General features: G+C 26.6%; 1 protein-coding gene across 12 annotated transcripts in view; it reads left to right on the top strand.

Moving 5' to 3' along the window:
- LOC107440780 (circadian locomoter output cycles protein kaput) overlaps positions 1-18,240 on the top strand; it is a 122,386-nt gene that overhangs the window by 83,979 nt on the left and 20,167 nt on the right. For 8 of the 12 annotated variants that reach the window (XM_043048163.3, XM_016053813.4, XM_043048164.3 and 5 more), the window contains 7 exons: positions 4,615-4,657; positions 7,722-7,751; positions 11,827-11,975; positions 14,100-14,191; positions 14,905-14,994; positions 17,850-17,958; positions 18,048-18,167. In XM_043048163.3, coding sequence (XP_042904097.1) covers positions 4,632-4,657; positions 7,722-7,751; positions 11,827-11,975; positions 14,100-14,191; positions 14,905-14,994; positions 17,850-17,958; positions 18,048-18,167 — 616 coding nt within the window. In that variant the 5' untranslated portion in view covers positions 4,615-4,631. Of the gene's footprint in view, positions 1-4,614; positions 4,658-7,721; positions 7,752-10,813; positions 10,925-11,826; positions 11,976-14,099; positions 14,192-14,904; positions 14,995-17,849; positions 17,959-18,047; positions 18,168-18,240 lie in introns of all 12 variants that reach the window. The other 4 variants (XM_043048166.3, XM_043048165.3, XM_016053820.4 and 1 more) reach the window with 2 other exon arrangements.

Below are 18,240 nucleotides of genomic sequence, written 5' to 3'. Positions count from 1 at the left end.
CTGTTCAGGGTTGGGTTTTTGACGTCAAAAAGTGGTTTTTGACATGACAGGGGTATAATACTGGTTTAAACCGTCAAAAACCCGTCGAAAATGTCAAAAACTGAAGTTTGCCAAGAAAATATATTAACTTCAAAACTACCAACAGTTGCCATGCATTATATTGAAATTTAATTATACTATAGGTAATCAGCAGGTTTTAAAATATTTTTTTACTAAATTAAGATAAAATAACAGATTTAAAATCTCAGAAATTTATATTCAAATGCATGTGCAGAAAAATTTTGCACAAAAATTGTTTAAATATTTATATTTAAAAAAAAAAAAATTTTCTTTTTGATACTTAAGAAAATTAAAAGTTTATTACTATGCATTTTTGACATATAAGGAACATATAACTAATATTTATAACGAACTTACAAGTTATGTTGTATAAATACAAACTTGATATAAGATACAAGTGTATAAAAATTTTTTTTTAATGTTATACCGAATATCTTTATTATCCAGTATGTTAATTTGAATTTAAAAGTAGTTAAATTTATGAATAATGATAAATATAATTCATATTGTTTATTATATTTATTTATAATTATTACACTTATCATTTTAAAACAATTTTTATCTCTTAATTTTTTTTTTCTTCACTTGTATTAAGAATACAAATAATGCATATTTTGAAAGCAAGAAGTAATTATTCAACAGCTGAATATTTAGATATTCAACAAAACTACATCGTATTTAGCAAAATGAAATTCACAAGTATTTGGATAAACTAAATTTTCAGTATAGTAAATGAATAGGCTGAATATACTGTAAATCGACACTAACTACTCTGTGTATTTAACAGAAAGCACTTAAATTTGTATTGTCTTATGTTAAAAAGATTATTAAGAAGATTTAAAAGAATATTAAAAAGATTTTTCTTTAAAAGAAGATGTCTAATGTACAAAACTGCTAATGTTTATCTTTAAAAATGTCTAATTTTTAGTATAATCTATACTATACACTAAATTTGGTTATAAATAAATTTCTTAATAATATCACTGCAGATTTTCAATAACACATGAAAATGAATACAGAATATTACAAAAGATGTGAGTTTTCAAAAGTACAAGATTTTGGTTACTATTCAAAATATAAGTGTTTCTTCAAAATTTTAAATTTATTTTTTCTAGAACATATTTAGAAACACTATCCTTTAAAAAATATATAAATTTTATGTATTAATTAAATTTCACATATGAATATAGGTTTTTGACATTTTCGACATTTTTGACAGTGAGGTTTTTGACGTGACGGTTTAAACCATGGTTTAAACTGTCAAAAACTGTCACATGTCAAAAACCTGCCAACCCTGTTGCTGTTGTAGTTTCAAATTTCGTAGTTTTCAAAATTGCGTTTTTTTTAAAATTTTTTTTTTTTTACGGTATGACATAGAAAATGCGGAAATAGAAGAAAATGTAATTTTTTTTTCCGAAATCCTAAATATTTTTTTTTATGTGTTAATATAAAAAACATATTTATTAGATTAATCTTTTCTTTCTTTCCCCTTTTAAATATTATAAATGTTACGTTTGTGTATTGCTAATCTATTGTTAAAATTTTTTTATTTAAATTAAGAAAAATAATCTTTAGTGTACAAAAGGGGAAAAAACTACACATTGAAAAAAGATTGTTATAAATTTAAATAAATCAGCAATTTATGTGAATATACTTTTTTTATTCTTAAATGTAATTTTGTTTTAATGGAAGTTATATTTGATCAAAGTTCAAATGAAAAAAATCAGGCCTCTCTTCTTAAAAACACCAGACTTTTTTTTACTGAAGTGAAATATCTTTTATGTAACTAAAATCAAATTTTTATAATTTTTACTTTTCAAAGACATTCAGTATTACAAATTAGGTAAATTAATAAAATAAAATTAAACTTAGTAATTAACTAGTGTGTAGTAAATTAAAGTTAGTAAGTTAAATCAACAAAGTATGTAAGTGTTGAAGACTAAGTGTTGAAGAGAGAAAAAGGCATTGTAAAATAATACTAGTGTATGTTATGTGCTATTTAGACAGTTGTATATTATCATTAACTAGCAATAATTTATCACTAATTTTTGAAAAGTAAATTTTAATTGAAAATAACATGGAATATCAATATTTTTTTACACCATTTTGTTGTTGAATATAATTTCTAAAAAAAATGAGTCAAAATTTAATTGTATTGTTATTTGTTAGATATAAGCACTAAGTGTATATATATTTTATTTTCTCATGAATTGTTTTCTTATTTCAGGTTCATAAATATAATTGGCAAATTATTTATTTGTTAATATATGTATAGAATATACATATATGTACATTACTTGGATAGGATTATTGTGTCAAGCCAGATGATTCTACCCTATGTTTGAGTTTGAAGTCTGTTGTTCCCTAATGTTAAAATATAGGAATTCTACTTTATTTATATTTCCTATGTGTTGAAAAAAGCTTTTAAAATCTTCACATCTACTGTTGTAGAATTAGAATTTAGTGTCCTTAATAATTAGTGTTTTGATAAATGTTGGGAGATATTTCAAACTTAATTTTCAAGGGCATATATAGACTTTGGTGCACCCCCTGCAAAACTTATAAATGTGCAAAACTTATAAAGGAGATTTAACACAATATTTTAAATATTATAATATGAGACAAGAACGCTATGAAGAGACATTTGAGATTGACGAGATGTCAAAATTCTAGGGATTCTTAAAACTTAGGTAATTCGTAGTGATAACCTCCGAAGAAAGCGATTAAAAGACTACATTGTTTTTCAAAAACTTAAATGTGCAATTCAAAATTTCTGAGAATTTTTTTTTTGGTTGCGGGTTTAGGTGCTACTATGGGCCACAGGTTGTGCACCCGTCATCTAGTGTATTATTTCTTAATTGTGCGGCCTTAAACCTCATGTGCCCCTCATGCCGTGTGGGGGGCTATTCACGCCACTGCATATTTTGTAAAAGTGGTATCTTATGTATTTCAAGGTTAACTGGTTAACATTAATTTTACATTGGCTAATAGTTTTATTACCCAATGAAGGTTATCAACATTCGAGATAATATATTTGATATGTATCCTTTTTAATAATACTCTCAATATTTTCGTACAAGATATTTAAAGCTGTTGATAGTAACCAGAATATTAATATTCTATGAATAATGTTATTGATTATTCTCAAGACATTATGATATTAAGGATAGAGTATACATGATTATTAGTGTTCACATGATTACATCTTAAAACATTGTTATCACAATATTTAAAAATAATGATTATTTTGCAATATATTGACCAGCTTTAGTCTTGACTCAACTAAATATATTTAGAAATTCAAATTTAAAGTGATTGATAACAGCTGTCTGTGCGAAATATTCTGAAATTTTGGCTTCTTTAAAGAATTTTTTTTTTTGCTGATTAAAATAAGATGTCAAACGCTTTGTGAGTAACTTTTTTGAATAACCTCTACAGGAATATGTTAAGACTAATTTTAACTTGTCTGAACTCTAATTTCAAAAATGAATACTAAGTTTTCCTATATTTTAACAACAGATAACAACAGACTCCAGAGATGCATTTATTATTCAAACTGTAGAAATTTTCTTGCAAAAAATCATGTTTAACTTATCTAAGCACTTTAGAGAGTTAGGTAATTTTTTTTTATCAAATATTTCATTTGGGGGAGGAAAAAAGATTTTCCAATGCAAAAATGCAGAGAAGATTTTCATATACAATCTTGCACAAACATGGTTGACAAGTTTTGGTATCCAGTAGGTAGTGGCTCTAAGAAAAAAAAAATATTCACACTAGGGGGTAAACTTAAAGTTCTTAATCATATAAAACTTCATTTGTTTCAAAGAAATTTGAAGATGGTAATAAAAGTCAACATGTTTCAGGCCCACAAAAATAAGTACTCGTTCTCAAAACTTGCCAGACTAGACTGAGAGAGTGCTTCTAGCCACTATATATATATATATAAATTTACTGTGTATATTAAAACAGTGGTACTTTGATGCCTTAATGAATGGATCCAAAAAAGAAATGCATAAAAGTTATGTGTAAGCAAAACTTAATAAATAAATAGTATAATTAACAATTTAAAAAAAAAAAAATACATGGATGAAGTTTATTGTGAAATTTTTGAAAATTTATTTATTTTTTTTAGGTAAAAATATTTTAATGACTACATTTCTGAAATACTTTTTATTTATGCATATATTTAATAAAAGAAGATATTTATGTATGATACTCTTTTTTAATATCTTTATAAATTATGCTCAGAATTAATAGAATAGTTTCAAGAATTAAATTTATACATTTAAGCTCAAAACATTAAAAATTATGTTGCACAAACATGAATTTTCCGATGTGAATTTGCTTAAGTTATACTATAGTTACTTGAACGATTTTTTGCTATATTTTAATTTTACTTGATTTAAAAACTTTTTTGTTCCATATTCTGTTTTTCAAACTTTTTTCATTCAATTTTTGCATTTTTTAGCAATTGTTACTTATTTATTTCTTACTAAGAACATAATTTAATTCAAAATAATGCTAATTTATTCTTTTATTTCCTTTCTTTTGTAGCTATATAGAATACTACCATGGATGAAAAGGATGAATTTAGGAGGTAAATATAATTCTTCATATAAATTAAACAATTTTAAGTGATTTTTTTTCTGTGGAAAATTTGGGACCCATTATCAAGCTTTTGTTCTCAGAAACGCTTCACTAAGTTTATTAAATATATTTTTGCCTTTTATGTGAATTTAAATAAACATTTAAATTGTGTAGGTTTCTTAGAGCATTAAAAATTTAAAATATAATCAGGAAGCGAATAGTACAAAAAATAACTTTGAACTGGATTGGCCCATCATGTTTTGTAATGCTTTCCCTCAATAAGCTGTTAATGTTTAAATTTCAGGCAAATATCCACAATAAATTTTTTTCGTCTTATCTAGTTTGAATTAGTATTAATTATTGTTATTTTACTGTGCACGTTGATTAAAGGAAATAGTACATAAAAAATGTGTTTTTAAAATTTTTCAATATTAAATATTGATAGAACATTTGCATATCTCAGGGTGATAAGAGTACAACTATTGGCTTCTTTCACCATTCAAGTATATGAAGGATCTGTCTGCTTTTAAGATTAATTTCTAAGTAACTCTCACTTTCAAGCAACATTACAATAAACATTCTATCTGTACAAAAGTTTTTGCTTTGTTTATTTATCTACCTTCTTATTCATAGCTTTTAACATACATGTATTTCTCTTGTCTGAGCAAATATATTTATGTATAAGAGAGAATCGAAACAACTTTTGGGAAGTTAATGAGCTCAAAGTATCTCTCTGAATTGAAAAAAGATTGAAATGCTGGCAATTTGGATGGTTGAATTTTGTATATAAGTTTTTGTATAAGAACTATCAGTATTTTGTTATAAGAACAGACAAGGTATCATCATAAGCAAAAGAAACAAAAACAAAAAATTTATTTAAGAAAAATGACTTTTCTAGAATAACGGAACTTTAATTTATTTGGAACTAGAACAAAAACTTATTTGTTTTATGTAGTTGCAGGTGGATAAAGGTTACTTTCAAAGAATTTAATGTCTAGAACTTTGTTTATGACCACTTTTCCCAAAACAAAACTGCTCCTTTAATAAATATAAGCCTTTTTAATTACTGCCCTGAAAGAAAAATTGGAGATTATTATGTAACAGTAATCAAGTGGGGAAACTAAGGAAAAGAATCAATCAAAACTGTCAAGGAAATGGTGCAGGCTTTTGTATTTTTATAATCATAATTTTTTTTGTGTACAAGTCTCCCACTTTTTGAAAAGGGTTATCATAAAATAGAGATTCTGGAACATTTTTCTCCTAAAAATGTACTTCTTTGTTTTGAATAGCATAATTTTTTTTTCAATTTCTAATTTGAAATTAAAAAAGAACTTACCAATTGGTTTTAATTATTTCAAAGAAGAAAAATAATCAAAGTTTCAGTAAAGGAAAGGTCAAAAGCAGGATTATTGCCCAAGTACCTTTTATTAACCTAACTTTAATATGTTGACAAGATGAGAAGAAAATTCTACATAATTCAATTTTCAGAAAAATAACTGTTATAATCTTTGCAAAATTTTAGGGACTTAAAGATTTTTTCATAAAAAATATTAGTAAGTTTGATACAAACTTTTTATTATTTAAGGTGCAACATGAATATTGTCTTGGTGCACTTTGAAATGATTTACTATATCTATATGTATTCCTCATAAATATGGAGGTAGCATATTTGTGAGGAGCAACAGAACTAAGTGCAGACAACACAAAAATTTACTAGCATATGCTTTAAGTGACTAACAGATTTCTTTCCCAAGTTCAGTGTTCTTGCTAAATGTTTTTCGTAGACCTACCCACCTTGCCTGCTCTTTGATCCTTATAAATGCCCTTTTTGAAAAAATAGGCCGCCATCCCTTAAAAGCATTGCCTTTTTATTCACACTCCATTTGAAAAAAAATTAATTCATTGGTTAAATAATAATTATGCACTGGTAAAATTATCTGTGTTTATAGGTTTAATTCTGAATACTTTTAAAAATATTTACTTTGTTATTATTCTGATCTGGCTAAATTTTTATAAGTTTCTCTTTTTTCGAGGAAGGGTATTTAATTAAATTTTGTAAATGATTTTAAAATTATTTTTTTAAATAAGTGCCTTTTTTTCAAAAATTTGCTTTTATATGTTCATTTTCTCGTAATTTTCAGTTTTTATATAAAAAGTTTTTTATCAACTAATATTTATTTTTCCTTTTTTTTGAATTAGTTTTTTTTTTAAATTATGCACAGTGATTACCTTTTAGCATGCTTTTAGTTGTTTTTATAAACTACTAATTCTTTTATTTTAATAATGAGTGAGAATTTCTTTTTGAAATACGCATATAAAATAGTATAAGAGGGTAATTTAAAAATAGTTGATAATCAAATTGATTTATTCTATAATATTAGACATTTTGAGGTGTCGAGAGTTCATTTTTATATGAGAAAGCCCCCTGCCCTTTTTTTATTTCTAGGGAGAACTTTGGTCTAGCATAAGTTACTGATAGTGTAAATGTGAAAATAATAAACCTTTTTTTTTTTTTACCAAAATACTGGTAAGAAATTATTAAATTCAGATGGTGTGACATCTATCTCCAGAAAGCTATGTTGCTATGAATATATTTAAGGAAAGTATTTTTGATAATATCTATGTCTAGATTAAAAAATTTTTTATTGACAAAGTACACACAAATGTTAAAAATTCCATGCATTTTTTAAAAATAAAGTTGTCTAAAAATGATTCATATTAAAATTTTTTACAATTGAGATGGTTCATCTATTGTGGGATGTTATAGTTACCAATATCTGGTGCTTTTTTTTTACCAATATCTGGTTTTAAAAAAAAGAATTTGTAAACTTCAAATTATTACAACCAATTGAAATTGTTGAGTTTTATTATAATTTATACTTTGATCTTTAAAAAAATGTGCCTTTTAGCTCATTCAATCACAGAGATGAACTATAAACAATTAGCTGAAGTTGGGTGCTTCGGAACATGATTTTTAAGACTAATGTATTTATATATTGTGTGCTTATTCTGAAAACATATTCTGTGTGAGGGCTATATTTTCGATCATTTTCCTAATACTCTCCCATGTTTAGGTTCTCATCCAGGTACAAGACTGAGAAAATGTAAGTAGTTTTTAATACCAATCTTAGCTTAAGCGGCTTCACTGTGAGGGTAGTTTATTCCTCTTGATGTGCAAGGATAATAGTTTTAAAGTAATGCAAGTAAATAAATTAGTACTACATAATGTTCTTTGAATTAAGAGCATAACAACACTGAGTTTTCTCTGACAGGTATCAACCGCAAAATGCTAACGCCAACACAAAGCTTTATTTCAATATTATCTGAAAAAATTGTGCAATAATTAAATATTTAACGAACTTTAAGGAAGGGCTGATAATTTTTTCATAATAATATTTACCTTTTGTTTATTTATTCAAAGGAAGAAAAAATCCTTAAATGTAGTTATAAGGTAATAAGATTCTAAACATTGGTTTAATTTTATGAGCATCTTTGAATTTTGCTCAGACTTGAGAAACAGATGACAACAAAATTTAAAAAGACTCGTTAAAAAAAATATTCTGTATGATGTATTTCTGCAAAATTTTTACAAAGAAAATCAGATAATGCTTACAATACATTTGATTTGTAACAGGATTTGAGTTGTAATTTTTAATTTGTACATGTTTTCAAAGTCCCCCCCCCCTTTATTGATTTGATAGGTTCTATAATGTACTATAATAATTAATTATTCCAATATTTCAGTTTCTGATTGAAACTAAAAATATTTTTCTTAAAATAAACTTAGTTTGAAATCCAAAATCACATTGTATGTAATAAGATTAATTCAATTAAGTTTGAGTATTAAGAGTTATTATGCAAGCTTAAAATTTTAAAAATTAATATTTTTTAAGCAAAATATATTTTAATTGAAATTTTTTTTCAAAAACTGCTCCAAAACCCTTGTTTGGTTACTAAAATTTCAAATATGGACTTCTATCTTTGGTAATATAATTTCATAAAAATCAGCTTTCCTCTACTGTTTGAAAATGTGTTTCTGTCTAAATTGTCAAGAAAAACGTATTACTAAAGTTTGTGAGCCTGCATAGGTTTTTATTTGTTTTGTGAAGCATCTTCCATATAAAATCTCATAAATTTATTTGTCGGATGTAAAAAATTTAAATTTTGATGCAAAAAATTCTTGTGCAACACATTATTTCTTATTTTGCCTAAGCACTTAAAAAAAAAAAGGATACTTTTGAAAGCTATTAAGCATTCTTTGATATCATTGAAATTTAATTTTAAGTTGAGTTTTAATTTCAAATTAAATGACTTATTAAAATGTTTTAAATAATAATTTAATTTGCTGTAAAAAGTAATTAAAGTAGCTGTAATTTCTGGAAAACAGTTTTAGTGTTTTTAGTGTAAAAATTTTTTCTGTAGGGATTATTTGGAATAATTAACTCTATACAGAATGCCAATTTTTTTTTCTTTTTGTAGTACCTAAAATATAAGAATTAATTCTAGGTTGTGTAATTTTTATTTATCAGTTCACTAAATTAACAAAAAAGACATAACACAGCTACCTAAATTTGTTTCATTGAAAATTATAAAATTAAATTTGATATATACATAAGTATTTCTGTTATCCAACTGTATTATTATCCAGTTCCTTTATTGTGACTACAGTTGCCTCTTACTGGTGCTATTATCTATAGTAGAATATAAACATGTCAGCGATTGATGAACAATAATTTGAAACTGTGATTACTTTCTTAAGAGTCCAAACTAATTATATTAAAATACTCTAGAAAGGATCATCGACTATCTTAAATATTATTTTCAATTATGGAGAGATTATGTTCTATTTTAAATGTTTTTTTTTTTTTTTTAAATAGAACTCCTCAAAAAATTTTGAGGTTTAGATTACAAATATTTTGTTAAGTTTTAACAAGTGTTGGAAAAACACATTGCTATGTCAATTATCTATCAATCCTCTAATGCTAAAGCAACTTTTCATAAGTTGTAGTTTGTATATTGAATTTTTTAGTTGCACTGTTTTGATATTGAGTTCTATTTTATACTAAAAAATAATTAAGAAAGTGAAATATATTCCACATAACAATGTTGCATAAAAACTAAACTCAGTGGTGCCGATGGGAGGCAGGGGTCTACTGTGTCCATCCCAGTTTTTTTTACCTTGGGCTCTGAGGTGCAGGAACAGATATCTAGGTTAGATGCTCAACTGAGTGCAGAATTTGCTTTATTAAGTCCCCAAAATGTAAAAGTATGAATGTTACAAAAATTTTTGAGTTTTCTCAAATTAAGATGAAAATTTAATGTAACGTTTGTTACACTTTTTTCCCAGCTGTACTATTTTGGCTCATTCATTTCTTCTCGAAGCTCTTAGTGATGTTTGTAGCAATAATGTAACAATGGGAGGCAGGGATCTACTGTGTCCATCCTAGTTTTTTTGATCTTGGGCTATGAGGTGCAGGAACCAGGTTGGATGCTCAACTGAATGCAGAATTTGCTTTATTTAGTCCCCAAGACGTGAAAGTATGAATGTTAAAAAATATTTTGAGTTTTCCCAAATTTAGATAAAAATTTAATGTAACGTTTGTTACTTTTTATCCTGCTGTACTATTTTGGCCCATTCATTTCTTTTCGAAGCTCTTAGTGATGTTTGTAGCAATAATCTTTGGTTTGTGCTAAAGCAAATAACATCAAAAAACAGCAACCCAAAATAATAAAATAAAAACGTAGTTACATGTGCTTGAAAAATATCTCTTTTTGCCTGCTTAGTTCTTTTTCCTTTATAAATTACCTCACAACATATCTAAAAAAAAGCTAATGGTGTTGATTTTTTAATTAGTTAGTTTTGACATTTTTAATAATTACTGTCCAGTAAGGTATATTAAAATTTCCATTGGCCATGCAATTGAGTGAAAATTGTGGGAAGAATTTAGTTTCTGAACCCAACTTTTACTACAAACCTATTAAATATATATAAATTCAATAAAATTGTATTTAAAAAAAGCAGAAATCAACCATATTAGAGTAAATGAATATTGGTACAAGCCTCTTTGGCAATGTTTGTCACAATGGTAAGCTTTACTTCAATTTTATTGCTGCACCCTTTTATATATGTCTGTTTAATCCCATTTTTGTGAACTATCTTCACTAGTTAATCTACTTGAGCGATCGTTTAAAGAGATCTCCATTTTCTCAATCTGCATATTCACAGTTCCTTCTTACATTTGTGAAGAATGGTGGTGATACAGCTATTTACAATGCAGTAAGTTTGGTCATTCTGTTACAAAATTGTCACATTACCAAAATAGGACTTAGATATGCTGAATGCTCTTTAGGAATGGGAATTGTAGCATGTTTTGTTTTATTGCTTTGCTGTTGGAGCTCCCTTTATTTGGTGTGACGTTTCAAAATTGTCCTGGATTATGGAAAGTTGGTTGAAAAATAAGGAATCTAATCTGATTCCATGTTTTACAGCTCAAATTTTAAAATAATTTATTTTAAGTGAAAAAGAAATGAAAGGAAATCAGTTGAATTGATTAAAAGTCCATCAATTAACTTGGGAAAACATAGGGTAATTTTCAGGTTTCTGAATTAGTAAAAAAAAAATGTTATTTAATTATCTTCAAAATCAGTCATGAAATTTTTTTTTATTGTTTGCATTCTGTGATTCGTTTCAAAGTTTTATTTTTAAATTTGAACAGCATATTAAATTTTTATTTTTATTTTGTTGTTAGTCCCTGGTTTCTGTAGATATTAAGAAATGCATTAAGATTTTTCCTCTTTTTTGTACATAAATTTTTGTCCTTCCATGATGCAACTTCTAAAATTTTTATCTCCTCTTATTATATTTATCTCCTGCTTGAAATAATATAAAATGTTTCTCAAAGCAAAAATTTGACTTTTCAATTCGATTTTCAATTCTCATTTTTTAAATCTCATTTTTGTTAACTACATTCATTGCATCATCTCTTGCATGTATTTAAAAAGTTGTTTTTTAATGAAGAAAGTAATATATAAGGAATTTTTCTCTCTCATTGTTTACCATTCTTCAGCATAATGATTTCTAACTTTAGCATATAAATTTTATTGCATGTGGTATAAATTGATTTATAGCTGATTCGCATTTTTATGAGTGTTCTTAAAATAAATATATTATATTTACAGCAAATCTCGAAATCTCAGTGAGAAAAAAAGGAGGGATCAATTCAATATGCTCATTAATGAGCTTTGTTCGATGGTCACATCGAATAGTCGAAAGATGGATAAATCATCCGTCCTGCGTGCAACTATATCATTCCTGAGAAACCATAATGGTAAGATATTATAAAATTAAGTTTTTAAGGGAATTTTTCAAAAATATAAAAGTACCTCATCATTTAACAAAAGTCTTAAAAATCACTAACTGAATAACTGCTTTAAAAAATGAATTAATGAACAACAGAAAGAAATTGAAATATTATGTTGCGGCATTCTGTACCATTAACAAGGTTATTTATTCTTACTGAGTTGCGAAATTAGTTACACAGTTTGTTAACAGATGGCACTGTTAACTAAGAGTTTGTTACAGATGTGCTCTCCGTTGTACTTAGGAAATAATGTGGCACAGCTTTAGAATTAATTGATACCACAACAAATATTTCATTCAGAATGGGGGTGACCGGCAAAGAATATATTTGTTTATAGTTTTACCAATTAGCAGCCCCTTCTGTTGACTAGCTTTTAACTTCTTTTTAAAATTGGGGAGAATAAATATTTAAACGCTACATACCACATGTTTTACCCCATTTTTCTTTAATCCTTTTTCAAAATTGTCAATTGTTCATGTTTTTGAATGCAAATCACAGAGTAGCTTCTCTTTAAACATGCATGATTGCTGAAAGTTTATAGATCTTGGCTAACATGGTTATAGTCAAGGGTTTTAAATTTACTTTGGCATGGTAAATATAAGTTTTAAAATGGAAAATTAAAGTTTATATAGAATCTGAATATTATTGCTTAAGTGAAATTATATATTGCTTCAAATGAACTATATGAAATAGTTAATGTTTGGTTTAATTTTAAATGACAAGATGTGACTATTAAATAATGAACTTGTAAAAGGTAAAAGCTTGCTACTTTAGGCTTAAGGGGAGTGATAAGTTGGGCATAATGAATTTGATTATGAGTAATTAAGTGCTTCTAATCATTATTAACAGTAATCATATTTGCTAATGATACAGGGTGTTTATAAAGTCCCGAACCCATTTTGATGCTTAATAACTCATAAAATAATAAAGATTGATTAAAATTAATAACATAAATGGTTAGATAGACTCAAAAAGTTTCATGACCCTTGTCAATAAACTTCCACGTGTGCTCCCTTCGTCGCACGGAGAATATCAGGTCGATAGTCAATTTCACGCAAGGTAGCGGCAAGCATGTCTCATCAGTCGTATACTTAGACATGTTGGAAACTTCATATTTCCACTACTAGAAGAGCTTCAGCCACATGTTTTTTTGCAACAAGATGGTGCTCACCTCATTGGGGTACCATCGTTCGTAGTTCTTTGAATGACCATTTTCCAGGAAGATGGATTGGGCGAGGAGGTCCAATTCCTTGGCCACCCAGATCACCTGATATAACGTCGCTGGACTTTTTTTCTTTGGGGATTTATAAAGGACAATGTTCACAGGAGGATCGTGTCGAACATTGATGACCTAAAAGCCAGAAGTGGATGCCGACGTGCTTGCCGCTACCTGGCGTGAAATCGACTATCGACTTGATATTCTCGGTGCGACGAAGGGGGCTCACGTGAAAGTTCATTGACAAGGGTCATGAAACTTTTTGAGTCTATCTAACCATTTATGTTATTAATTTTAATCTATCTTTATTATTTTATGAGTTATTAAACATCAAAATGGGTTCAGGACTTTATAAATACCCTGTATTTTTAAATTTGATTATAAGCATTACTGGATTGCAGTTGTAAAATCATAATTAGAGCTGATTATTGATTTGCAATAACAAGACATTTTGATCACATATAATGTTAGTTGCATTTGAAATTTTGATGAGAATTATAATAGGAATTGTATTTAATCATGATTTTGGACAACCCTGATGTAATACAATTTCTCTTGATTCTTTTTTCCGTATTATTTAGAGCTTAATTTTGCCTTTTTTTAAAAAAAATATTTTTGTTTTCGTTTAAATAGATTGTTTTTATCTATGCATATACTGATACTTCTTCTGATATCTAAGCTTCTATATAATAAGTTCTAAGCAATAAGATCTAAAATTATTTAATATTTTATTTAAAATAATTTTTAATGGGTAGTTAAAGTTAGCAAAGAATTTATTTACTGTCTTTTATTTACTCTGTTATTAAAATTATTTGTAGCTTTATATTTTGTTTTATAATTATGTGCTACTTATTTTATTTAAATATATGTTGTAGAGTTATCTGTTCAGTCACAAAGTGTAAAAGTTCAAGAAAATTGGAAACCTTCATTTTTATCAAACGAAGAATTCACTCATCTTATGTTAGAAGTAAGTTCATTTTATCGTGAAATAAGTGTAATTAGTTGTTTCAAGTTTATTAAAAAAGTGCAGTTTCTCTCTCCCTTTTTTTTTTTTTTTCAACAGGAAGGGTCATTTTTCTTTTCTACTTTTTTTAAAAATTTGTTTTTCTACATAATATAGCTTATATACTTGTTTTTAGTAAATGTTAAAAGAGAAAAGTAAATATAATTTTTAAATGTTTTAAAATAAAACCTTTTTTGAACTGTATTTGTATATCACCAAATTTTGAAGTGTTATTTTTATAAGTGCTTGACTTGCATATATGTTTAATAAATATTTTTTTTTTCCCAAAAAAATTTCCTTCTTAATAATTAGTTAATTTGTCTGAATTAAAACACTTTTTGGAAATTAAATTTATTCAACTACCTAAAGTAAGATATAACTTTTAAGATTTTTTTTTTAAAAAAAAATTATGAAATTTAAGTTATAATTAAGAAATAATTACAAATACATCGAATGTTTTCCAAAATATTTTTCTTATAGTTTAGCTATCCAATATTTGCGATATTGTTAAATATTATATACTCTTTTATAACCCTTTAACCCCTTGCCAGTGTCGCACAAATTTGTTAGTTTTTTTGTGCTGTTATATTTTAATAAACAATTACCTATACACAGAGTACTTACTATTAAATGCATGGTGCTTAAATTATTAAAAAATTGCTTTTTTGAACTTCCAGGCACTTGATGGTTTTATCATTGTTTTTTCATGTAATGGCCAGATTCTTTATACATCTGAAAGCACTGCATCACTTCTTGGATATTTACCTGTAAGTATTGAGGGTATGACAAATAAATATTAATTAATAAATTTGCAGTGTTTGAAAGTAAGTTAAAGAAAAAAATTATTAAAACTCCGTATGTAAATAAATATGTAAAAAAATATGTATGAAGCTCCTAAAATATGACAGAAATTGAATCAAATCCAATGTATATTTTAGTTCTAATGCATGAATTTAGTAAGTTTCGGAAATTTTATTTTTAAACTAAACGATGTATCAAAAATATTTATAAATATTGTTTGATCTTTAAAAGCAAACAATTTTCCCACCTTCATTCAAAATTAAAAATTTATTTGCTAGTTATTTTATGAGTGAAGGTGATATGATTTTCTTTGATGCTTCAAATTTCTATGATTTACCTATTGTTCATAGTGTAATTTTTTAATTGTGTTATTCATACTGATTATATTAAAAATATATCAGTATTTTTTTTTATTTAAAAAGTAAACAATTTGTTCCTCCCTTTATGTCGAACCGATATTTTTCCTTAACCTGACCAATCGTTCTATAAATAAATATTTAAATGCAAACAAACTTTTTCATGTCATGAATATGATTTATTTTTTCTTATATGCATTGCTTTATATTTATTTTTTACTCTTGCATAATTTATATGTTAATATTTTATTTATAGTTCCTAGGTGTATTTCATTCACCATCACTTCTTTAGCAAGGTCATAAGAAAAAATATATCTTTCTTTTGAATAATTATATAAAGTTTATATTTTTAAATGATATGTTTATCACAATATCACTAACATATGTTGCAAAAGTGTTAGAGGATTGCGCAATCTTTTTCATTGAATAAATATTATTCACACTCGTGGGAAAAATCTATTAAGCTTTCGATTATTGAAACTGTCTCACCATTTTCTCTCTTTTAACTATGCTCTTACTTAATATTTCTCATTTCACTAATGTCCCTGTTTCTAGTACTTTTGATTGTTTAAACAAATGATTCCAGGAATTTAACAACTTTTTATTTTTAATATTAAAATTGAAGGTATTATCCATGTGTTAATTCCTGTTTTAAGTAAACTGCTTTCCAATAATAAATTCTGTAAACAAATTTAGGGTTTAGCGATAGGCAATCATTCTGTCTCATACGAGATATTTTCGTGCAAGTTGTTCAAATATTATCATGGTAGAAAATATATTTTCTAGACTTAGTTGTCTTACTACACAGTGATGCTGGTTTTCAGAAGTCACTCTTTATTGTCTTTTTTATGACCTCAACGTTCAATAATTTCAGATATGAAAATTAATTTTATCCTACCTTCTTTAAGATGTTTTAGTAACTGAGCACTGTTATTTTTCTACCGCTGTTCATCTTAAACATTTTGCCATTTCTTTACTCTTTATGGTAATTGTAACCACTTAAATTGCCAACAGATTTCTACATTTCATACTTTCATTTTCTGTGCACCTCTGCTCTGACTCTATCTTTTTTAAATTCCGAACTTATTTATTTTCATTTGCTTATTGGGATTTAATTACCCTATAATTAATTTACTAGTACTATAATTAAATTATAGTACTAATTTACTATAATTAATTATCATATAATTAATTTGCTAGTACTTAGTAATTTAATTTACTAAGTTTATTTGACCTAAATGCACATTCGTCTATTAATTTTTACAATCAACTTATTACTATGTCGTTTTCCACCTCTGTTTGCTGCAAAATTTTTGATATCTGGTTTTAAAATACTTTTTAAGCCTGTTAACAAAATTAAATTTAGTCCTTTTAAAGATCTTATCTGTATTAGCAACTGTTTTAGGCTTTTACTTCATACATAGGTTACATTAGGAAAACCAGGTATGCTTTAAAGTTTAGATTAAGGAAATACAACAGATATGTCTGTTGATCAAAAATTTGAAGAAAAAAAATCTGCACATTTTTGGAACCTCTGGCATAAATTTAACTTTGATAATGCCGAAATTCCTGTATATCAGCTTATCTTAATGCTCTGTAATCTTGTTTCATTTATATGAATGTCAATTTCCTAATGACATAATTTTGTCATTCTCTTCTATACTGCTTGAAAATGAGTCCTGTTCTGATTTGCTTCTTTTAGCCACTCTTGTTTCCCTCAGTAGTCATGGTTTTTCATGATTTGTTTCCCCCCTTCATTTTCCGTTTTTTTGTTAGCAACTATACCGCTTAATAAGGAGAGGCAAATATTACTACAAGATATTGTAAACACATTTTGGAAGATATTAGGCTTCCTTGGCAAAAGAAGTTCTTTGGAAACCGAAAGTGTAGCTTTGACTTAATTTTGCTTCACAACAGAACTAAAAACATTCAAAAGTGGTGAAAGTCAATTTTCCTGACTTTCTTCACAGTACAAGAAAAGCCATCTTATTTACCATACTTAATTTAATGTTTCTTTCTTTCAATCATTCAGCTAGTCTTAGAGGCAGGGGATTTTGCTAAAAAATTAAACTTTGGCCTCCCTGTTAAAATTTTGTGGAATGGGAAAATTTTTTAGTAAATCAATTGAGGCCCATAGCAAAAGTTTTTGCAACATGTTTACAGCTCTCTATTAAGGTCAAAGGTAGTAATTTTGAAGCAAATTTGTGATTATGTTACTGATAGTATTGCTTTAATGTTTGAGTTCATGGCTGTGATATTTAATGTGGGCCGTCATATTTTGTTTATACTCAATTTGAAGTAATGGCTTGAAGCTACTATACGAAAACAAATGCGAAATTAAAGTTAAAATTATATGAATGTCATTTATTTTTTGTCACTTTGTGCTGTAATACATTTTAAAAGGGTAAAAAGATTGTTGTTTGTGTATGTTTATTCATATACTAAATTGAAGTACCTTTTTTTAGAGCCGCATCTATTCATCAGTATTTGACATTATTCATGAGGTTGATAAATCTTCACTATATAAATTAATTAGCAATGCACCTACTACTTCAAGTAATTCATTATCCAAAGGTGAGTTTTTCTCAATGTTAGAAACTCTATTATTTTATCTCTTATTTATGTCTTTTTAAATTTTTACTATTCTCCCTGTTGATATCTAGACTCATTTGTGAAAATACTTCTTCATATGAAACGTGGACCAGTTCATTCTCAAGGCTCAAACTCTTATGAATTAGTCCAATTACTTGGTACATTCTATCACTGGCCGTCTTCTTACGAAGGTGAAATTTTTTTTTATTATAGAGCATTTAGATTACAAGTTGTTTTTGAAAAATTATGTAAATTGTCATAAGG

This window comes from Parasteatoda tepidariorum, chromosome 5 (genome assembly GCF_982258835.1).
Source record: "Parasteatoda tepidariorum strain Cologne lab strain chromosome 5, Ptep-v5.0, whole genome shotgun sequence".
Classification (NCBI taxonomy): domain Eukaryota; kingdom Metazoa; phylum Arthropoda; class Arachnida; order Araneae; family Theridiidae; genus Parasteatoda; species Parasteatoda tepidariorum.
The sequence above is the reverse complement of the archived record's forward strand: the minus strand, read 5'-3'. Positions and strand labels throughout refer to the sequence as shown.